The 15,026-nt window shown below is 35.7% G+C and overlaps 1 protein-coding gene across 8 annotated transcripts in view; it reads right to left on the reverse strand.

Annotated features, from left to right (window-relative positions):
• Nucleotides 1-15,026, reverse strand: part of USP25 (ubiquitin specific peptidase 25) — a 167,790-nt gene that overhangs the window by 22,181 nt on the left and 130,583 nt on the right. For 4 of the 8 annotated variants that reach the window (XM_049858419.1, XM_049858417.1, XM_049858415.1 and 1 more), the window contains 3 exons: nt 9,083-9,222; nt 4,401-4,514; nt 2,175-2,270 (listed from right to left, as the gene is read on the reverse strand). In XM_049858419.1, coding sequence (XP_049714376.1) covers nt 2,175-2,270; nt 4,401-4,514; nt 9,083-9,222 — 350 coding nt within the window. The remainder of the gene's footprint in view (nt 1-2,174; nt 2,271-4,400; nt 4,515-9,082; nt 9,223-15,026) is intronic. The other 4 variants (XM_049858420.1, XM_049858416.1, XM_049858421.1 and 1 more) reach the window with 2 other exon arrangements.

Genomic DNA, 15,026 nt, shown 5'->3' on the forward strand with positions numbered 1-15,026 from the left:
TAGCATACACAGTAACAATGTAAATAATTTTTCATTTAATTCTGATTTAATCAAATTCAAAAGATTTTAATACATGTAAACATCGTGTGTATGAGTGTGTGCGTGCACATGAAGACAGAAGGATGGGAACTGCGTGTATCAGTATGTATATGTGGGACAAGAGAAGAAAGAAGACATATTTATCTTTCACAGTACCACATAGAGAATTCCACAGGTAACATGTGACTTGAGAATTACAAAAATTACCAAAAGACAAGCACGCTATTTAAAGATATGGAATTAAAAACCAAAAGGATCAGATAAAATATCTGAAAGTTGTTACTGCTGAGAAGTTGGTGACTATTGTCTGCAGTGTATAGAATTAGTTGGACTCTTTAAACTACATGCATGTATTAATTTAATAAAAATGAGATTTCCAATACAACTTGAAGATACATAATTTGACAAAAAATGACAATACACAGTAAATTACAGATAACTTTTCCACAAGAAAGAGGTGAAAATTTTAAGACATATATTCAGTGTTTTTTGTTTTGAGAGGAAATGTAGACCACCTAGGCATGTGGATGAATTTTTTAACATAAAAAAATTAAGAAATTAGTACGGAAACATAACTACAAAAGAGTATTTCCTTTTCCTTTCCTATTCTTTTTTTTTTTAAGAGCAGTTTTTCAATATGGGATCCTATTAGGGTGAACACCTTGTACTGGAACAAATCACCTGGGACGTTCTGGTGTAATATCCAAAGTGTTAAATCCTGGGAAATCCCCCAATCCTTGGTACAAAAGGATGGTTGGGTCACCCAAATTCTAAAAATTTAAATATATTTACTGTATTTTAACACAAATAACACACACTTTCTACGTTTATTTGCCAACCATGCCCTCCTCCCTGCAAGGTGTTTTCATAACCACCAGTATGCCAATTTTTTTGTTTTTAACATGTTGCTGTAAATAAAAACTAGCATAGCACGCTTATGAAAATACCTCGAGGGGGAGGGAGCGATTGGCAAACAAACATAGAATGTGTGTGTTATCTGCATAAAAACATGGTATTGATATAAGGCACAAGGTCTTGGTTTTGCACTATATAATGAAAAAAAGGAAAATAAACAGCTTTTAAAGACAGAGCTGGATGAGAGCAGAGCATGGAAAACTGCAGTTTTAATGAAAAAAGACAGGAGTCCCTTGGTGGGGCGAATGGTTAATTACTTGACTACTGGCTGAAAGGCTGGCAGTTCAAGCCCACCCAGAGGCGCCTTGGCAAACAGGCCTAGCTATCTGCTTCTGAAAGGTCACAGCCTTGGAAACCCTAAGGAGCAGTTCTAGTCTGCACACATGGGGTCACCATGAGTTGGAATCAACTTGATGGCCACTAACGACGTCAAAAGAGAAAGGAGACTATAGTTTATTATGTGTTAATTATACTTCAATAAAATTGTTTTCAAAAAAAGGGAGGAGAGTAAAACAATTTAAGGAAGATTTCTGGTTAATCTAAATTAAATGACAAGACATAAATGGTGTTTTCAGCCTTCAAATATGACAGCAGATAATGCTGTAACAAAAACATTTAAAAGATCTGCTATTAGAGGAAAAAAAATCTAGTCATGGAGCAGTGCATCAGCTTGATGGTCTCACATGTCTTGAAACGAGTAGAATATCAAAAATTAATTATGAGGAAAACAAGCGAATAAGAAACAAATAAGAACCATATGATAATAAATCATTTTAGAAACATGCAATGAAGACAGCAATTTAGTATCAAATAATAATAAAATTAAAGAAAAAATATTATAATATGGACTAACAGTATTAACAATGAAAAAAAATAAACTATTATCAGAAGCAGTTACTCAGTCCCTATTATTACTCATCAATTCCCTTTTTTCCCTTCAGATATAAAACACAATTCAAATTTCTGCTAACAAATCAGAGGAGTACTATTAGGGAAACTCAGGTAAAATACATTGTTTTTCTTTAATTATCTGGATTAAAAGAAGAAAATCAGTCTTTGACTTATGTACAAAAGCCTCCCTCCCCCTGGGATGTCAAGTGGCCATGGCTAAGATGGGAAAAGAAAATCTATACAGATAAACCAGATTTAAATGAAGAAAATAAAACATTTTTTTAAAGTTTACTTTAAAAAAAAGAAGAGAAGGAAAACGTTAATTGTACCTTAAAGAACCCCGCTTCAGGGCCACACCTGTCATACACACTCCTGGATTTACCTATCGCCATGATAATACCTTGCATGTTTGGTGTCATCATGATCTGCCACGAGGGATTTAAAGTAAGAGTTTTTGAATTGTTAACATAAAACAATCAAAAACCAAAATAAATTCTTTACATGCAAGTTAAAAGCTCCTTTGTGTTTCACGATTTACATATATCAAATGCTGCATTTTTTAAATACACCAAATGTAATCTGATATGCAGGTAAGCAGCTTTTGAAATCATCCATACAGGGACAGCTAGCTGACATGGTGCCTTTGTGCAAACTGCAAAAAAGCACCCTTTCTGAACTGAGAAATTTAAAAAATGCACACTCACTTGGACAGACAAATCAGAAAAGTGTGCTGCCCTGAGTGAGCTCAATTTTAACCCCACTTCTGCCCTTTGGCTAGGCCCCCCGCATATCTATACGACCTGCATATCTGAAAGCAGCAGCCCTGTATCCATATGACTTATTTTTAAAAGTTCCAAGGCACATGCACTGTTAAACTGTCAGTCCAACTATTAAGAAAAAAAAAAAATCAACCAACAGCACAAGTACTAACACAAAAGATAGTGTTAAATGATTAATCACAATTCTACCTTATTAAATGCCAGAAGGCTCACTCAAATACAAACATTTAACACTTAGGTGCTTGATCAATGCATTAACATTTTTATTAAAAACATGCCAGTTTCCTTAATTTTCAAGAGCCAATATGCTAATTAAAAATTCCTTGGAACAATGTTATTAATGACTAAATAAATACTAAAGTATTTCTTTGCTTTCATAATAGCTTATTACCCTCAGTTGTTTACATTTTAAAATATCTGCAAAATGGAATAGTTCAATGCGCTATGAGGCTATCTTACTAGAGCAATTCAAGAGACTGCAACCCGTTATCTGATTCATTGAAGCTTAATAACCATGGATTTATTTTGGATTAGACACTGAAAGTTATAATATGTCTAACATTATACACTTAAGAAAAACCCTTCAGACCAGTTCCCATCTCATAAATCTGCCTCATATTCTCCTCGTAGCCTATGCTTTCTTATGTTAGCAGTGATATTAATGTTATTACATATAACATTTCTGGTTTTGGAGATTAGATCTTTTTTAATAGTTAACCTATAACCTGGGAGTAAACCTGAAAAAAATTTACTTGGAAAACTCTATTTTATATATGTTCAATTCTCATTTATCTATGCCAGTAAAAATCAACAAATGAGCTAATATAATCCATCAAGGTTTTTCTCAAACGTCCCCCGGCCACAGACATGGTCTTCTTTGTTGTTACTATTCAGAAACGGTTTTATTGGCCTTCAATATGGAAAATAATAACTCTAAGAATCTCAGAGAGAAAAGCAAAAAAGAAAAGAAATAATTTCATAGACCAGGATAACAAGACATTTTCATTTGGATTCCTAAGAACCGTATCATGAGAAGTGAAAATGTCTCCGAGCTACTGAAAACCAAAACCAACTCACAGCGATTCCACAGGAAAGGGCAGAACTGACCCATAGGATTTCCAAGGAGCAGCTGGTAGATTCGAACTGCTGACCTTTTGGTTAGCAGCCATAGCTCTTAACCACTGTGACACCAGGGCTCCTACACTGTTGAAAAACTGCCTAAATAAATGAGTGTTCACAGCAAAGAGGTAAAAACAAATAAGAGGGAAGGGCCACTATGAACACCTGTAGGCACTTGGTGATGTTGATAAATCATTCAATTCTCAGGCATGCAGAGAAGTAGCAGAAACAAAAACATCAATTATCTATTTTGCAGTGATGCTATAGGATTTTCTGGTAGATAATGCTGGGCAAAAAGTATTATAAATAATTCAAGTAAAACAGGAAAGGAAAATAAAATCATTAAATGCTCAAAAGTTTTCTATTAATTAAACAAATCCTATCGTAATCCATCATCCTGAGAGTAAATTAATCTATTTCTACATAAAAGAATTCCAGAAACGTAAAATTATTCTTTTGACAAATTTCATAAGCTTAAATTTGCATTTAAAATTCAAAGTTCTGTTAGCAACTGGTAAGGTAATTTCAGACCATGGGTGGCAAAGCTGTATATTATGTGCAATAAACATAAGTGTGAGGGTGCAGGCATGCCCAAAGTACTTCTATTAAATAGCAAAAAATAAGTAGCAATAGTGCAGAGGGCTATAATAAAGGTACCTCGTCATCATAACCCCCCTCCTTTGACTCAATCATAAATTTCCCTATATGAGGAATCGCCACCTCTACAACTCGCTGGTTAGAAGCTGGCTGGCTTGTGGCATTTCCAGGTTTCTGCAGAAGAGAATCATTAGTATCAACATTAGAAACAGAACAATGGGAACACCAAGTTTGAGTGCACAGACTCTCTGGTCTTCTAAAATATTTGCATTTGCTTAGTATGAAACGAAGCCACTTAAAACTGAACAACAGAGGCAAATATATCAATCAAGTGATAGTACAAGATCTACAGCTTCGCCTTCACCTCCCAAACTCTAAGTTTTCATTTTTTTTTACCCCACAAAGCATTCCGGACTCCAAGTACTTAAAAATTATAAACACTGAAGTTATATTTACTAGTGTTATCTATAAAGCTAAAGTTTACGTTAAAAAAAAATTCCAGTAACTCCAAAAAGGTCTTATTTCACTGAACAGATTTATAACTAGCATGTCCTACTGTTTATCTACAAACACATTTTTAAAGTACTTCAGGTGTTTGAAGGCAGCTTGCTTAACTAATTTCAATTTGCACTATAAAGAACAGTGTCCCTAAGCATAGATATTTTCCTAAGCACAGTTCTGACATAAAATAGACATTTTTAGCATGAGTAATATACAGTAAATTTTAGAGTAAATTTCAGCACGTGAACATTTTCTGGTTTTCCAGAGGTGCACAGGCAATAACTAAACAACAGAACATAACTAATGGCCAAGACGGGAATTTTTCCCTTTTAAAATGAATGTTATTTTTAACCATAAGAATGTTAGAAAAGATTTTCTTACTTTACCCGGATCCTCAACTTTTCAAAAGGAAATGACCAACCTGCAGAGTTGTTGTGATCATGAGAGAGAATATCCAGCTAACCCAACACCGGGTACGTTAAAGTTGTTCCATAAATGGCAGGTATTACCAATATTATACTATTTTATTATGCTACTTTAAGTTGCTGTATTTGAATAATTCTAGCTCAAATATGACTATCACACGTATCTTATAGCTAAACATTTGGCCCATGATATTTAGTTACAGATTTTTAATCTTTCCAGCATATGAATGAGGAATACTTCCACCAGGTTTCTGTTCAAGAGAGTGAAATATAAACAGGTAAACGGAAAAATCTGTCTGGACTTTTGGGTGAAGAATTCCTCACCAGCAAATCAATCCCAGTAAACACTTCAAAAAAGGTTAAACTTGAAAGGTGTTACAATAAATTCCTCTGTTAAGAAGTTAGAAGAATAATTAAAAGATTTTTATTAATTACCTGAAATTATCTTAAAACAGAAAACATAAAGTTAAGGCAATTATGGCAAGTAGCAACTTGGAAATTTATGACTTAGAATACTGATCCTTATAAAACAATATATTCCTTTTGAAAAACAAAACCGCACTTAGGAAACATCAATGTTTTGTAAGCCTCCCCACTTACTGCAGAAGAGTTTCAGCAGCACAACGCTGATCAATTACATGGTGAAAAGTGTGGGAGAAAAAAGCTTCAGCCACAGAATAATTCTCAGGTATCATTCATTAAGTTCAGGTAATCCAAAGCCACTACATTTTTTCACAAAGGATTTCAGTGTGACGTTTTTTGGGTTCGCTGAGATAAAATAAATGTGTGTTTATTTTTTTCTATTATAATTGGGCCCTATGCAAACACCTCCAAAAAGGCTAAACTTAAAAGGTGTTAAATAAAATATTTTCGCTAAATACCAGAAATTCATTACCTATCCAGGAGCGCTGGTGGCACAGTGCTTAAGGGCTTGCTTAAGAGCCCGAGTGAAAAATAAATAAAAAGATGGTCTCATAAAACATTTGTTAGAAAGCTGCATGACTACAACCGCCTTGGCTACAGAACTTTAAAATGACCACAGTTTTTAATCTTGTAACAACTGTGGGGGAATCTATCTTAAAGAAATAATACGAAATCGGAAAAGTTTTATTTCAAGCAGACTGTTTATAATAATGTAAAAATAGAAACAAATATGCAGCAGGGGAATGGGTAAGTAAACAAGAACTGAATCACTCAATGGAATAGTACTCAGCCATTAAATGTGTTTTTTTTTTTTTTTTTGACAAAAGTTTGTGACATAGAGAAATGATTACAAGGCTAGAAGAGTAAAAACAGAAAAGGTAAGATATAAAACTGTATATGCAGTAGTAGGTCAACTATGTAAAATAAATCCCAAACCTGTCTATAAAATCAAGAGTACCAACATATCAACATATGATTAACTTTGGTAGTGGGAATATGTATGATTCTTTCTTGAAGTCTACTTTTCTGTACTTCTCAAATTTTCTAAAGAATTCCATTTAAAATTGAAGGCATTCTTCTAAAGCTCAAGCTGCATAAATATTTTGAGAATATCTCTCTATGGTTTTTGTGATTCTAAGCTTTCCCAGGAGCTCTTCTTACACTGAAGTTGGAACTTAATAATGTATTGTTACATTTGCAAGATGGCTAGGTTTAAGTAACACAGAGGACCTAACAGCTACGTTGTTGTGTGCCATGGAGACAGCTACTTAGTGCCTATACATGTCAGGTATTTTCAAATGAATAACCTTAATTAATCCTACAATCACTTCTATTTTGTGGAAAAGAAAAGTGAGGTTTAGAGAAATTAAGCAACTTATTCAAAGTTGCGTAGCTAGTAAGTAGTAAACAAATATTAAAAAACCCAGGACTATCTAATTCAAAGTCTTAAGACTTTTTTAGCCTATGCAGTTAAGCTTCTGATCTATAGAATTAAATGAGAAAACCCAAACAAGGAGTGATTACCATGATTCTAAGCAAATGATCGGGAACCCTGGCGACGCAGTGGTTAAGTATTCCGCTGCTAACTGAGAGGTTGGTGGTTCAAACCCACCAGTTACTCCATGGGAGAAAGGTGTGGCAGTCTGCTTCCACAAAGATTTATAGCCTTGGAAACCCTATGGTACAGTTCTATTCTGTCCTATAGGGTTGCTATGAGTCAGAATCGAACCAACAGCAATGGTTTCTTTCTTTTTTTAAGCAACTGGCCATGAGACCAAGAACCACAGGCCTTTCCAGATGGCCGCTGACATATCCTTAGACATGCTGCAGGATTTATACAGACAATAGGATCAACTGTGGGCACTACTCAAAAAGACAAGTAAATGGGGAAAAAAAAAAGTATCATATTCTCTCCGTGTCATCCTCTTTTCACGTGAAAGTGAGGCAGTAGGCTGTTAGTTTACAAGACGATACTGATGTTAAGTAAGTAAGTACATAATCAAAACTTAAGTGCTAATTTCTGGGAATTTAAATAACAAATGAATAGTCAACTAAAAAAATGATTTTATAATATGTAATGCTTTTGTTTTTCTAATTCGAGCTAAATGGATGATTCTCACTAGCCATAATGTAGGTTCTAGCAAAAATCTTAATTAGCAAAGGCCCTGGCAAAATAATTTTTTGTATCAGGCAAAAATGTCTCTCTTGCACCTACCCCTTGGCTCCTTCTCCCGCCCAGAGTTTTTCCTGTTCCACCATCCCCCAAGAAACACGCATCCCAGGTTCATTAAAGCATGTTTCATTAAATACTTTACAGCTAGCAGATGTTCATCAAAGCTCATTTAGAGCCTCTGAGGCATTATTTTTATACAATGTTTGGAATCTTCAAGAAGAAAATCTAATTACATTAATATATTAAAAGGTTTTTTTTTGGTAAGATGATATATTAAAATATTTTCAAAAATTTCCAAACAGGAAATGAAATAAAAAAGTAATTTCTGATTATTTAGTGTAATTAACAAAATATTCTATTGAAAATTTTGGTTGATCAAGTCCTATTTGTTAAAGACCTCACTGGAATTAGCAGGTTAAATTTACTTCCTTAGCAGAAAATTCTGCACTGTAAAATTTTGTCATGCACTGTTCCTTCTAGTTCTCTAGGAGGGGAATGTTCAAATACTAAAATCAGCTATCAGGAAACCAGCATTAGAGGTGCTCACGCTTACTACAAAAACAAAATATAATCATAGCGACTGAAAGGTTTTGTAGTTCTAAATTCTTCAAATAACACCTTTCAGTCTATCATATGATAATAACGTAGTATAAGACCAATGTGTTCAACTTACTGATATAAAAACATATACCTGAGAATTAGAATATAATAAGATAAGAATTTTTCTATCCCACTGAAATATGCATAAACAATTTTTTAAGATCACGTCGCTCCTGCTAATAATACTCTAACCTAGGGCATTAATGATTTCATTGTTAACCACACTTTATGGAGCAATAAAAATAACACCTTAAATTCCCAACTCTTCTAATGTAATAAGGCTCCAGGTGGAGAGAGTGCTAGGGGAGAGCAGAACTACTGCTAAATTTTATGCTGCTCTATTAAAAGTTCAAAATCAAATGGCCAATTTAGTCTATGATTATGATTGTTCATAATTCTCTAACAGGCAGACAGAAACCTATACGAAAAGCATCTTTGTATCTACAGCTTCGGAAGTGACAGCCTTGGGATTAGGTGGGTGCCCCGGTCACTGCTCACCTACAGTAGGGCTATCACTTGACGCTGTGTCTCCTGACTCCCAGACAGGTCACTCACCATCACGTTCCTAGGAAATGCTGCCAACAGGGCTATGTTCAGAGAGCTAAAAGAAAAGTTCTTACCGACTGCAAAACTGTTTCAGGGCTTTTATCTTCATGCTCATGTGATGCCTTGGTAATTATTCGAATAGTTTCTTCTTTCAAGTGCTTTGAGAAATCACTTCTTGATGGCTGCTCTAGGTATTCTGGTTCTCCCGCTTGTGCTTCATGAGAAAAGAATCAATTGTGTATCTAATATAAATCACAGAGAGTCTACACTAAGATGAATCTACATTACTTATTTCTAATAATTCTGAATTTATATAACAACCAATTTTACTGTTCTATTTAAAGTATAATATCCTTCAACATAATGAACTTCCCCCCAAGAATTCACCAAAAAAAAAAAAACACAAAGAAAACACAAATAATTTCTGAAGCATTCATTGTAATTTAAGTTAAGGAATTCACAATAAATTATTCTGACATGGTAAGTACCAAAATCTAATTTCGGAAAATCATTAGCAATTTACCAAAAGAAGAAGTTTTTGGTTTGTATGCAATCCTGGTCTCAGTTTCCACAGACAGCACACCTGAAAAAGCCCTAACCCTGAATGAGCCCAACCTTCTATGTTTTCTGAAACTGCCCCTGGTAAGCTGAGTATTGGCAGAGGAAAAACAAAAACAATTTCACAAACTGGTACCATTACAAATTCAAGACTTCAAATGCCATCCATGTGAAGATAACTTTGAAATATATATCTCCAACTGTTACTCACCTCCTGAACTCAGAACCCTTATAGCCAACAATGTACTCTGAATGAAGTGTGCTTTACAGACAACTTCAAAATCGTTTCACAACCTATAAGGTTTTACATAAGTGGACCTCTGCCTATCTCTTCACCATCATCTTGTGCCCTTCATCCTTTGGTCAAAGGGGAACATGCATAAAGAATTTTTTTTTTTTTTTGGGGGGGGTGTTTACTAATACACCAAAGGAAGGGTATGTCCTTCAGATCCTTCCATATAGTCTTTCCTGTGCCTGTATGTTGACCTACTCTCTCACTCTCCCCATCTAGTAACTTCCACTTGTCATTTTTGCTTAAATGCCATTTCCCTATGTAAGTATTTGATTACTCCAGAAGAGGCTAGGTCTCCCAGTGATAACCTTTTAGGGTGGGGTTTCTCCATCTCAGCACTATCAACATTTTGGACAGAATAATTCTTTGGTGTGGACGGCTGTCCAGTGTACTCCAGCATCTACCCACAAGATGAAAGTAGTACCACCAACTCTCCACCAAGGAGTGACAAGTAAACACATCTCCGGACATTACCAAATGTCCCCTGGTGGGGCAAAATCACTCCCAGAGTAACTTATACCTTCTTTTTAACAGTGCTTACCACAACTATGACTTACTGTTGTATTTGTTTAAAGGCTACATCCCCTACTAGAACGTAGGAATCTCAAGACTAGGGACGCTATCCCTCTTCTGTATTGCTGATTCTTCAATACCTAGCATAATTAAATACCTAGCATACAATAGGCATATAATAACATAATGGAACAAACGAACTAATAACTAATTTAATGAACGGATATGGGGAATAAGAAAGTACCCTAAAATGTTCTATGTTGCTACTCGGATTGACTAAGTGGGTCTGTGCTCAGAGGATGGCAAGAGATGTACAGGTAGGGGCAAAATCATTAGGGGCCTTTAAGTCATGAAAGAGTTTTGAGTATAACACAAAGTAAATCCTCTTATTCCTATCTAATATTATATTAATTTAAAAAAATTTCTCAACGTGAATTATTTCAAAAAATTATAATTTCAAAGTACATACATGATCATTCATTTACCCAACAAATTTTAATTAACCCATCTATGTGACAGGCACTAGGTCAGGCACTGGGAATTCAGGTGTGAACAAAAGAGCCAGTCACTGTCCCCATGAAGCTTATAGTCAATTACGGGGAATTCATTAAACAAAGAATCACACACATTATTATGAATTATGACAATATTACAATAGCACATTCTAGGAATAAAACTGGATGGTAGTGAATTTAGGTTGTAGGATATGGGATAAAGGGCTTTTAAGCTGAGCGATGGATGGGCTCGGTTTGCCAGATGGAAGAATGAAGAACCCATGCAGCAAGCATAGGCTGGATCCAAAAGAAGCCCAGTGTATTGGACTACATACAGTACAAGCAGAGAGGATGGCAAGAGATGTACAGGTAGGGGCAAAATCATTAGGGGCCTTTAAGTCATGAAAGAGTTTTGAGTATAACACAAAGTAAATAAAGACTTTAAATATGATGCCAACATGGCAATTTTTTTTTTTAAATCATTTTTGGGTATATTTTGAAGAATGGATTAGAGAGGAGACTGAAACTATAGGTCAGTGAAGGTACTAGAACAGTACAGGCAAGAGAGAAAGCAACAGAGGTAGAAAGCAATGACTTGATTCAACATATATTTTGTGCTTGAAGCTTAGAGACTAGATATAAAGAATGACTCTAGGTTTCTGGCATGAGTAACTAGGTTGGTGGAGGTAAAATTTTCTATGATAAGGAAAACTAGAAGTGGAAAAGTTTATAATATGCGTGACAAGGCAAGAAGTTAAAAGAAGATAAATGTTTTCATTCCTGTACTTCCTGACTCTGAACTGCAATGTTCTTTCAGTTCTTTATGACAGATAAAGAAAACCTTGGGCTACCTCCAGCTTAGGAGAGTTCCATTTCTGGAAGGCTCTGTGATAGATGGCTTAAGCCAGTTGCTTTAGGGGTGAACAGAACAAAACCTCTTATTGATAAAGCTTTTCTTAGCTTTTTCTATTCTATGTTTCTTCTCCCCATAACAGATAAAATGTCAAAATTGTTATGAGGATGTAAGCCTACCATGATTAAGCATCAAAGAAATCTATTTGGTCTGGCATTGCTCTACAGCACTGAAACCTGCAGAATCTTATGTAAAATAAGCACTTATGAGGAAAAAAAAAAAAATTTTTTTTTAGCTGGTCAACATAGTCCAATCCACCTTAGGACACCAGGGTCGAGATTTTTTTTCACACAGGAATTTGAGTCCAACAACCTCATGAGTAGGGCAGAATGATTTTGCCCTAATGTCACACAGAACCATTTCCTCTAGAGTTTCCCCTGTGGATTATCTCCCAGGGACCTTACATGAGTGGTGCTGTAATCACAGTAGGTGAACCTACAAGGATCTGAAACCCTGACAAACAGGAATCAAAAAACCCAAACCGCATTCACAACCTGTTTATCAAGCCTGCGCCACTGTCAGTACTAGGCCAGGTATTAAAATGTAGGGGGAAACAAAGACACAACATACTTGTTTTAAAAAACTTTCAGAAAAACCATGTACGTATACACTTAATTGCAACACAGTGTGCTAAATGCAGTAATAGAGTTATGCACAAGGATCTAGATAAGCACTGTGGACCCAATACACACACGTGGGATGATGGTGCATGTTAAGAAAGACTTTCTAGAAGAAATGTCAACTGAGCTGCACCTTGAAGGATTTGTAGAAAGGATTATCTTGAAGATGAGAAAGGAGAAGGCTCCAGGCAGAAAGAATAGCATATGCAAAAGCACTGTAATGACAGAAAGAGGGATAGGATGATATGATACATTTGGTAGTGAGAATAGTTTGGGATTCAGAGGAAAAGGATAATAGTTGCTGTAGGGGTTATATGAGAGGGATTTATCAAGACTTTGGGGTATGAGAAAGGTCTGAAGAATGGGTAAAATTTCAAGACCACTGATGTTAAGACGACATTTTTGAAGTGAAGGATACTTCATGAGCAACGCCATAAGGATAGGAAAGTTGTCTAAATGTAAGAGAAATAGGGAGTAATCTGGTTTAGATGAAACTCTGGGTACTAAAAGGAAAAGTAATGTTGGAAGAATTACGAGGGGGTCAGATTATAATAGAGGACCTGCATAAAAAGAAAAGTGGATTTGGCTTCATTTTGTTAAACCAAAAGAGTAAAAACATGTTTTCTAGAACAAACAAATAAGCAAAATGAGGAAATAAACCGTTATCCACTACCGAGAGATAAGTGCTATTAATATATTTGATGTTATATATTTCTAGACATCATCTATATACATATACTGTTTTTAAATGAAGAGGGAATTATTCTGAATATACAGTTTTATAACTTATAGCAAACATTTTTATGTCAGCATAATTTTTACTGCTTCTATTATAATGTATTCTGTATGGATGACTCATATAACTAATACCCTACTGTACATTTAGGCAATTTCCATTTCTTTATTAAAAACAACAGCTTTTATCATGGAAATACCACAATGATTTTTACTCATCCTATAACCCATAAAAAGCTCATCACTGCTGGCCTGGGTAAATGGTACAAACTCAATAAAAGAGACCACGCTGTTTATTTTATGTCCTAACTGACAGTTTATATACTAATTCTTCAGTTGGTATATATCGTTCAGGCTACTACTTAGAATACAGCTGGTGATTACCTCTGTAACCCGTGTGAATCTATCCTGATAGTGTTCCCTGGTTCCCTACTTACGGCTATAAATTTCTGAATAAACTCATTTCACTGTGAATGACCAGTTAGTTCTCTATGAGGTATATAATATTCCTGCACCTAAACAGAAACCAAACTTTCAGCTGCTGTAAGTTGATTCCAACTCATAGCAACCCTACAAGACAGAGAAGAACTGCCCCATAGGGCTTCTAAAGAGCACTGGTGGATTCGAACTACTGATCTTTTCTTGTTCAGCAGCCGAGTTCTTGACCACTGTGTCACCAGGGCTCCAAATCATTTATTTTTTCTATGAGTGCTTCATTTGAGTTTTTGAATGGCTATATCTTACTTAAGGGATTTTCTAGCCATGTCATATGTTAATAATGTAGCGGTTTCATTCACTTGTTTGGATGTCACAGAAAACCCCAAATTTTGAGGGCACGATGAGCCTGCTCCTTCGGTCCACCTTCCTGTAGAAGCAGTGGAGCTGTGGTGGTGGTGACGGCGAGTGTTTCTACTTAGGTGTATTCCCTGGTTATGTTCTTCAATATCACCTTTAAAAGGCAGCCTATGGAAGGAACCATGCTAAGCTGACTACACAGAACACCCAGTGGAACTTTTAAAAGTTCATATTCCTGGGCCCCACCCTGCTCCAAACAGAATCTCAGGGGAATGGTAGGGAGGGGCTTAGGAACCAGAACAAATAAAAAACCCGTTGCCATCAAGTCGATTCTGACTCATGGCAAACCTATGGGACAGAGTAGAACTGCCCCATGGTGTTTCCAAGGAGCAGCTAGTGGATTCGAACTGCCAACCTTTTGGTTAGCAGCTGAATGCTTAACCACTGCACCACCTGAGTTGAACCTAAAATTTATCTAGAAGAGAGTGCTACACCTGCATCACACGATTTTCCCTCACTTCCCTACTACAGAATTATCTTGGCTATACTTTTGAAATCTTGATATTCTGTTACACCGTGGGTTGTCTCTAGGAAACTCTTTGGAATCTCCTAGGGACTGAATTCGATTCAGAAAACATTCATGGGACATGATATGTCATTTATTATATGAGGTGCTGGAGATATAAGTAAGACTACCACCCCAGTCCCTGCTTTTAAGGAACTTAAGAACACTTGAGGATACTATGCATTCTACCAGGTTGTAGTCTCAGGAACCAGTTGTATTTTTCTGGGACATCAGCATATTTTACTTGTAAATGGTGTTTGTAAAGAAGTCTCAGAGCCAAATCTGCATGTCACTTCTGGGGAAATTTAACAAATCTTATGGGATACATTTCATTCCAATATTAACCACATTCTCCTTATTTTTTCTACTTTTTTTTTTGCTCCTTTGTTTTGGTTTCTTAATTAAAAAAGAAAACTGGAGTATGCTAGGTATGTTGTAAGGGTCTCAAATACTTTTGACACAAGATGAGAGTAACACAAATAAAATAGTAACTCAGGCAGAGCGCTTCTCTCATCAGGACAATGTCTCTGTTT

This window comes from Elephas maximus, chromosome 18, assembly GCF_024166365.1.
Source record: "Elephas maximus indicus isolate mEleMax1 chromosome 18, mEleMax1 primary haplotype, whole genome shotgun sequence".
Taxonomy (NCBI): Eukaryota; Metazoa; Chordata; class Mammalia; order Proboscidea; family Elephantidae; genus Elephas; species Elephas maximus.